General features: G+C 37.6%; 1 protein-coding gene across 1 annotated transcript; it reads right to left on the minus strand.

Moving 5' to 3' along the window:
* Positions 1 to 322: 322 nt before the first annotated feature.
* On the minus strand, positions 323 to 2,733 carry LOC105223230 (uncharacterized). Its single transcript, XM_011200880.2, has one exon. The coding sequence runs from the start codon at positions 2,560 to 2,562 to the stop codon at positions 709 to 711; it is 1,854 nt and encodes a 617-aa protein (XP_011199182.2). The 5' UTR covers positions 2,563 to 2,733; the 3' UTR covers positions 323 to 708.
* Positions 2,734 to 9,609: the final 6,876 nt, after the last annotated feature.

A 9,609-nucleotide genomic window follows, 5' to 3' on the forward strand; every position in this document is an offset into this window, starting at 1 on the left:
ACGTGATTTTTGGGTGATACTCGTACACGCATTTGTATGTATGTATGTACGTCATTTGAGCAAATTTTATTATTATTAAAACATACATTTTTGTGTATTCTATAAATGTTTTGGACCTAAAAAGTTTTCGCCATCAAGATAAATTTCTTCCAAACCAGCCTTTTATTTTACAATTTGATCTGACAAACAAAAACCTATATACATTTTCACGTATTTTAATAAATAGATGTACCAATATATACAAATCCTTATTATATAAGTACACAAACATGGCAATGCTTAATACAATTCCATATACACTAGTTATTTGACTCGAAGATTATTGAACCGTTTCGACGTCATATTCATAAACCCACGTCTCATTAACACTAATTATGCGGTTGACGAATGGGGATCTTCAGCTACGTTGTCAAGGATCTCGTTTTCGACCTTTCCTGTTCGTTTTAGCAAAAGATTCAGGACTTTTGGTACGAGGCTAGCATTGTCACGCTTTATCTCCAATACAGTAGCCAAAACATTTTAAGACCTCCATCAACCATCAATTCTCTATCTATTTGTCAACTTATAACATTTATATTACATATGTGTAATATATAGTACAATACATATTATTTTCACCATATTAATAACACATATATTCATACAACTTTAAGAACTTCTTAAAGCACAATAATATTCTTTAAGAAATCACAATAGCAGTATTATGCATTACACTTTGTAATACCAGATGCATTCTAATATAAAAACGAGACCACTGAAGCCAACTCCAACAGCATACGCGATCCAAACCCACTCGAACTCCTTCAAAGTTAACATTTCGTGTATCTGGTTCGTACTAAGATCTGTAAAATTGAAACGTCCAATGGAGACCATTGTGTAGAATGTTCTACTATACCAATAACCTAACAGGCCCGATTCACGTGAGCGCATGACGAATTCACTCAACAAATCTTTGTACATGGAATTCTCACTTATCGGCAAACTGAGAAGTGAGCCCTTCGTATAGTAAAGACTTTCGGATAAACGAAATAACGGATGTTTGAAGTACATTTGACGTTGTGCGATTATCGGCCAAGTTAAGGTGTCTATCAAATAACCATAACGTGTATCCATATTACGTATATTACCAAGAAACTCATCATACCTACACACCACTTTAAAGCTGTGAGCATGCTTCTTCCAAAACTGCTCACCACGATAGAACTTAATCTCAGCTATATCTGGTTCGGCGATCTGTATCTGCAGATTGCGCTCAGTAACATCTTCAAAACTTTTAATTGGTTTTTTTTGTGGGGGCAGAGTTAACCAGTTCACCATTTTTGTGGAGAAAAAATTATTCAGAGCACCACCGAGCGCAAAAACTAGTATGAAAATAATGCGTCGAGTGGCGGAATTCAAGCGCATATCGGTTGACTGATTTAGCAAACCGCGTAGTAAGTCAAGATGCCAAGGCATTAAAACTAGCAACAAAAATTGACGATTCCAACGAAGAGTTTGGCACTTAAGTTTCAATTGTACAACATAGACCACGCATAAGCACCAGGTTATAACAAATATACCAACTAAAGTAGTGGGAGTGAAGATGGAGATGAAAAAATAATATGTTTCCATATGTGGTTCCACCGGCAACATGGTTAGCCACTGAAAAAACTCAACCGGATAGATGTACTCATGTAAGTTTTCCTGCTTTTGCGGTGTTGATAAGCTCGCGCCCAGATCTATCGAGTCATTGCGCGCCGCCTGTCGTATCTCCTCAATAGAGATTACACGCTTTATGCTGGACTCATATTCGTCCGGCAGCCATAACACAAAATTGTATCGCAAAGCGAACGTCTTTACAAAGTAACCAATATAACCTTCTAAAATAAGTTTATCACCGATCTCGTACAACATTGTAATCGGCTCTATTTGATCGACCAATACGCGCAGCTTCTTTTTTGCGACATCTGCCAAGCGATTCGGATAGATTGGCGTTGTGGCACGTAGATCACGTGTCTCCACTTGCAAGTCGGGAAATTGATTGAATGAGTGGAAGATGTTTGTCTCAGCGAAATCGCGATGTACGAGTATAACGTGCAAAAATTTTACTTGCATACAATTACGAAAGAATGTCTCGATTTCGGAATGTGTACTCTGCGCCAAGTTTTTATTGTGAATAACCAATATGCGTCTAGTGCGTATGTGCTGCAAATCCGCAGAGAACTTCAACATGAAGTCTTTATCGTTGAGTTGTCGAAGACATAATATTGCCAATAAGAAGCTACTGCCGGTGCCTCGTACGTAAGAACGTTCACTCTCGTTCAGCTGCATGAATGGCAAGCCGAAATTTGTCGGTAACTGTTCATCGACGCAATCGGCTGGATGCTTCCTTAGCAGAAAGTAACTAACGAATGCACGCTCGGTTTGTATGCGCTCAATGAGGTCGCTGATGCCACGCGAGAAATTTGCGGTTTCGTTTTGCAAAACCGGAAAATGCTCGAGATTGTATTGAAAATTTGCGTTGATCACTCCCAAACGCCAAGAACTTACGAAACACAATACACGAATCAGCTGATAGCACATGTTAAACCACTGCTTCAAAGGACTTGAAAGACAGACAGCTAGGTCAATGTTGACCCGCTTTTATATACAACTTTTTGTATAGTGTAGATAGCTTTCACATATCCATAAAGCAATAAAGGTATACTATTGCTTATTTACATTGCTTATTTATATAATTATTCCATTTGGCGCAAATTTTTATAAAGCAAAAAAATGATTCAGCATTTTTCCCACCAAGGGGAATGTAAATACAAAAGAAAATACATACATTTCTTTCGTAAACAATATAACTCACGTTCTCGTATACGTTAGACCATGCGAGGGTGATAAGTGCATGAAAACACAAATAAATTAGTCGTCTGAGAATGAGTTCCTTATTACCTCATTTAAAGTAAGCTCGTCGAATGAAGCCTTCTATTTTTAAACATAATAAAAGAGTAGAAACACCTGAAAGCAGGTAAAGCAACAGAACTTTATAGCGTTGTACAATTCCCACTACGACCGGTTCAGAGTTTTAAAGTACTATCCATTCCAACAGCAGAACAGCTCATTGACCGTACTCTCGACATTAGTTAAGAAATCCCTAACCTCACTCTTAATGGCATGCATCTAAGATTATAGCTAAGCTAAAATAATGGTATGGGCGCCTGATCTGAGCGGAATCGAAAATAAGAGACACCCTAATAAAAAGTGTTTATTAGAATTATCGATTATTTGATATCATGAAATCAAATGACTGGTATTTGGAAAACTACTCATGTATATAAATCTGTGAACAAATAAAACTGCACGTGCGTTTAGAGAAATGTTTTATAAGCAATTAGCCGACCAAACAGCGCGCTTGCCATTTCCTCAAGATATAAACTCACACTTCAGCCTTTTTGCCAGTAGGGATTTCAATATTTTTAGATGACCATGAACCAAATTAGTGGTTTGATGTTTAGTGGGCTTATCGGTGTATAGGTCGGTGAACTCACGTACGCGTGCCAGTTTCTTCCAGTTTCACGATTCTGTAGATAAAAAATATCTCTGCAGATATCAATTTCGTTAAGGCACTTTATTCATTCAGAAAACTAAGAATGCTTTCCTTTATGTAATTCGACGTTTTAACGCTCAATGGAAGAATAAGGAATGGACACAGTATAATATTCGCCACAGATTGTCAAGATATTAGAGATAGAGTTGTTCGACCGTTAAGAAAACTAACCACTTCTTTTTATTTAAGAGTCTGGATGACGCTCTTAAACAAAACTGGCAGTATCATTGATATTAAATGTGACCAAGAGAGTGCTATGAAGGATATAGGGTAATAATATTTAAGTATATTTAATTTCAGTTTGAGATCGGTTGCTTGAAACCTTGCTTCTTGTGTTGGCTTTTACGCAATGACGCACTGCGATTTACCGCTTAAAACTTTCTATAAGGCCTTGCATTTCTTATTTTAGCGATTGTCCCCTTAGGATTTGGTTCTTCTTTTTCACTGGCACAAACATCGGTTATAGACGAGTTAATAACAGCGCCCAGTCGTTTCTTCTTTTTGCAATTTGGCGCCAATTCGAAATACCAAGTGTAGCCAGGTCCTTCTCCACCTGATCTCTTCAACGGAGTAGAGGTTTTCATCTTCCTCTGCTTCCCCGGCGGGTACTGCGTCGTATGCTTTCAGAGCTGGAGTGCTTTCTTCTATTTGGACAACTTGACCTAGCTAGCGTAGCCGCTGTCTTTTAATTTGCTTAACTATGTCAATGTCGTCGTATATCTCATCGTTCCATCGAATTCGTCGTGGCGAATGCGCAAAGGACCATACATTTTCCACAGAACTTTTCTCTCGAAAACTCATGACTTATACAGTTTTATTTTTGTTTGTCGAGAGAGAACTTTTCTTCTGAATTACCTACTCAGTCCGAAGTAGCACTTGTATCACCTCATCGCCAATGGGTTAAAACTCTTTAAAAAGTGGATGTGACCCTGCCTTCTAAAAAATTTAATTGACTATATATATCTCCCAAACCATTCAAGCTTTACCACCCAGATTTACACAGGACAAATACTTTTGACGGTGTGAAAATAAGAGAAATCGACAAGTGTCTCCTAATAACGGTTTTGTCGAAAATTACTGAATATTTATAACGAACCATCCTGCTGAGCATTCATCATTCATCATATTCTTACTTAAATATTCAATAACCGATGAAGCTTAGCCGAACCAAATACAAACGAAGTTGGCTAGAGTGCTAAGTTGCCACGAAATGTTGCAGAAACTTAGCTACCACCGCCGCGCACTATACGTTGACGCAAAAGCATTACCAAAGCAACAATAACAACCGGTGAAACACAGTGACATCCGCGACGACAAAAACAAGAACAATTGAGTTGTGCTACAACTACCGGAAGTAGGTCAGCGGCTGGCGCACACATACATAAATACCCGCAGTAAAAACGTGTGTGGGTATACACAGCGAGATGAAGTTGGAAACCGGATCTCAACTGTTGCTGAGAGCAAAAACCCAAGATACGCTTGCAAAAGATCAACATACACACACAACTGAAGCATTTTATAGCTATGTGCTATGTTTAATAAATAAATACATAAATACTGATAGTTTTGTTGTTGCCCCTTGTGACTACGGCTCTTGAGTGGCGGCGTCAGAAGGGCATGGTTGCCATGTTGTGAAATGCAAATTAACATTGTGCGCGTTACAGCAACTGTTGCATGCAACCTCTTGTACTCATAGCAGCCAGTTGGTTGTTGCTATTGTTGTAGTTACCTTGTTTTTTGTTGCACTTCGATGTTTTAGGTTGGAGGCAACTATTGCCATGTCTATAAATAAGAATTAAAATAATGATGGTAATTTGCGAGTGAGGCAACAAAAAAAGTAAAATTAATGTTGACATTAAAGGGTGCTCCAATATGTGGCGTTTGATATGCAAATATACTAACCTGTAATTTAATCTTTTCGGAGATATTATAAATGCGCTTTTAGTACATCGTAGTCCTACTTGCAATATCCGTCAATGTCTGATAAATTCTTGTTTCAGCTCAAAGCGAGTTAACCATAACCTCAATTTCTTGTGTATTTCATTGGAACCAAACGTTATTCTAGTTTACATAGAATATAAATAAGTCGGATATTATCATTCCATAGAACTAAACCTAAAATTCGACCAAAGATCATTAACTAGGATTGTTTCTTTTTTAGATTATCTACAATATAAAGTATTTAACCTATTAAAGTCGCCTCTTTTTCTATTTTTTACACGGATTTGTTGATTAAGTATTTCGTTAGTATTTCGACTATGCTATGTAATATTAACTATACGTGAAGACCACATGCTTTGGGTTTAGAAGCCGATTGATTCCAACTGTGAATAATTTTCCTATTTCTAATTGATGACGTCAATAACATATTTCGTGGACTAGTTTACAACATTCAATGGCATCTTCATGATCTTGAGGAAATAACGGCTTATGACAGCAGGTTATATTCTTTACGGTACTGATTACCTGGAAGTTAACGGGAATTTCTTAACTTGGTGCATTCTTGTTCAATGATGTGCAAGATCTCTATTCCCATTATATATAATATGGTAACTTTAGACAACCAGAAGTAAATACCAAGAAATTTTCCGAGAATTAAATCCTCCATGGAGAACTCCATCTGTCTTGGAAAGCTTATGATCTCTGACACCTATTACAGTGATTATCACCTCTTCAATCGTCTTCGGTTTAATTATTAATTACACTGTTTGACCTTGTTTCAGTAAATTGTAGTTTCAATTTATCTATTTATCACAAATATTAAAGTTTTGTGATCTCACGATTTATTCTTAGGAAACCACACGATCACAACAATGTCCCTAAATCAATCCATTCTCGTCGAATAACCCTTTATAAAAGAAGGAAATCGGTGTGGGAGGCGTACGAAGTTGCATTGAAGTTACATTGTCATGGTGCAACATGAAGAAAAATAATAAAACTTCAAACGATGACAATGACATGGGCGCGCTGCCATTGCCGCCACTAAATCACAACCTCCATTGCTGCTGGCGTGAGTGCAGCTTTTTTGCAGTTTAAAATGTTCCCCGCATCCATGTATTTATAAATAGTTTTTGTTGTTGTGCCACTTCCAGTACACATAATCGTAAAGTACACTCGGAGAGAGAAACTGTTTGACAAGCGGAGCGCATTGACAGTGGCTAGACGACCCTCAAAGCTCTTATTGTAGTTACAAATTCATACATAGGTATGAAACTCGATTGCTGGGTGCATGTGCCACCACCTCCATTCATCGCGAGTCATCATTGAGTCGTTCGTGCGGTGTTTTCGTTATGAATTCGTTGGGTGTTGGCCGCAAATGTTTTATGTTGGTAACATGTTTCTGAATTGGGTGAACTCAAGATGTTGGCGGTCACAATGGAAGTGTCAAGTAATGATCAGTTTGGTGAGTTGGTATTAATTTTGAATTATTAACTAAGGATTATTGACTATGAGTTTAAAGTTGAAAAATACGAATGGTTAGAAATTAATTTTTTTATGAGTATTTATAAGTTAGGCAAGGTAATAGATCACACTTAGACAGTTATTTACAGTTCTTTCGACCAAAATTCCCTGAACCTATCACAAATCAACTAGAGTGTTTTTTTCTATTTCTGCTATTTCACCCAAATGTCTAAAAGTATGAGATCCAAGAGGAATTGTTGAAATGTTTCTATCTCATCCTCTTCGAAAGAGCTGATTCAGCTGGCATCCGGTAAATGTTCAATTTTACTAAATGAATCCCGATCAGAGTGTGCAGTTACAACCATTGCAAGGTGAACATTGTTGAATACGAAGAGATCCCTAAACCTCTTACGGTTTACCCTTGACCACAAGGATCTTGTTACTGCACAGCAGCTAGTAGCTGACCAAGCCTTGCCGAGCCGGTCTAAAACTCCATTCCGCTATTATTAAGACTGAAGCACCACTCCTAGCAAGCTCAGCAGCATTACCTTTTCTTGCAATACCGCTGTGGCCAGACACCCAAATTAGTATAATCATAAAATATCCGATGCTAGAAATAAAGGGTCTAGACATACATAGCGAACTTATGCTGAGATGCTGGAGGATGTTGCAGTCGACAGGAAGCCTAAAATTGGAGCTGATAGAAGTTCCCAACAATATACTCTTCCACCAACTCTCCCCGCAAGCTTTGATCCATCCTTAAGAGGGGACCCTGCTTTAGAAGCTTAAAAAAATCGATTTTTTTTATGAAGTCTCTTTAAAAATGGTCTAAGAATATATTTAAACTGAAAAAAGCTAAGAAAAGTGAAGTTTGAACATATTTTTAACAACATAAAGTAAAATTTTTTTGGTCAAAAACCATTTTTTTTATATTTAAAAAAAAATTTTAATTTTACACTTTTTTGGAGTTTTCTTAGTTTAACTAGAAGATAAGTTATTAACAAATATGAATCTCTTTGAATTTTTTGTTTCCGATAAAAATTGCGACCTGGATCCTGCCCGTCGTCCGACAAATGCACATACGAGATGCATGGGGGAATTGCTTCCCAACGGCAGAATATCAAAGATTTCGTATCTAAAAAATTTTCAGATAATGTTTAAAAATATAACTACAAACCCTAGACGATTTGCTTTAATCAATTATTTCTTTCCCTCCCAAAAAATCTTAAAAAAAATAAATTTTTTGATGCCTCTAAAGCAGGCTGCCCTCTTAAAGAAACTCACCGCCTGTGAGGAGAGAAGTGACAGCCGGGGTAAGCTATAAGGTCCAAATTAAAAAGTTCGAGGATTCCATAGTGTCATCTAAGTAACCAAATTTTCTGAGTTTGAGCGCATCTTTCGCAGTCATATAACTTGAAGCTATATTCAACGGTCTCTCCTAGTTGTCGGGCTTCAGCGTTTACGTGGTTTTGCAACCTTGTGGCATGTTTCAATGCCGTTTCGCGAATGACTTCCCGAACCATTTTCATGTGAAGATCACTATGTACGAGGTGTGTTCAAAAAGTATCGCGACAGTTTGCTGACAGTTTTCTTCGATTGCAGGGGCGTGGTGCATCATTAGTTCTTGCCACAGGGAAGAACGGTCAATAAGGAATATTACCTGTAAGTTATGCGCAATTTGCGCGAAGCAATCCGCCAGAAACGCCCGGATTTGTGGAAGAACAAAAATTGACTTTTGCACCACGATAACGCCCCTGCTCACACATCGTTGCTTGTGCGCGACCTTTTTGGCCAAAAACAACACACTAATGATGCCGCAGCCACCGTATTTTTCAGATCTGGCCCCGTGTGAATTTTTCTTGTTTCCTAAACTGAAGAGACCCATGAAAGGACGACGTTACGCTTCTCTTGACGAGATAAAGATGGCATCGAAGGAGGAGCTGAAGAAGATAAAATAAAAATGATTTTTTGAAGTGCTTCGAAGATTGGAAAAACCGTTGGCCCAATTGTATAATATCTCATGGGGATTACTTTGAAGGGGACAAAATAGATATTCATGAATAAATAAATAATTTTTGAAAAAACACAAAATTCGCGATACTTTTTGAACACACCTCGTAGATCTGGATTCTGTATGTACCACGGGGAATTCACAATTTGTCGCATAACTTTATTTTGGAATCTTTGCACCATTTCGATGTATAACGGTGCAACAACACCACAATATTTTAGTTTTAGTTCTGCAACTTTTCTTTGTATATGCTCCTTCCACATTAACTTTGCATCCAGCGTCAAACCAAGATATTTCGCCGAGTACAGAATTACTTCATTCCCAATATATAAGGGGATATACGTAGCAGTTTTATTAGTGAAGTTTATATGTATAGATTTCAATTCGTTGAGAGTAATGTTCCATTTTTGTGTCAATTATACAATTAGGTTGATTGAAGACTGCATTTTGTTCGACGACTCTAATACATCTTTACCAGTAGTAATGAATGCAAATGTGGCGATTGTACTTTTTGGCGGCGTAGGCATATCGCTAGTAAACAAAATGTATAAGAGTGTTTAAGTAAGCTATGGTGCCATACTCTACCTAACGCCTGGGATACGTCAAGAAAAATAGCTGT

The sequence above is a fragment of the Bactrocera dorsalis genome, chromosome 2, assembly GCF_023373825.1.
Source record: "Bactrocera dorsalis isolate Fly_Bdor chromosome 2, ASM2337382v1, whole genome shotgun sequence".
Lineage (NCBI taxonomy): Eukaryota > Metazoa > Arthropoda > Insecta > Diptera > Tephritidae > Bactrocera > Bactrocera dorsalis.

What these genes read in the sequence shown, in the direction of transcription:
- LOC105223230 (XM_011200880.2), bottom strand. Translation starts at nt 2,562, where the DNA reads ATGTGCTATCAGCTGATTCGTGTATTGTGTTTCGTAAGTTCTTGGCGT.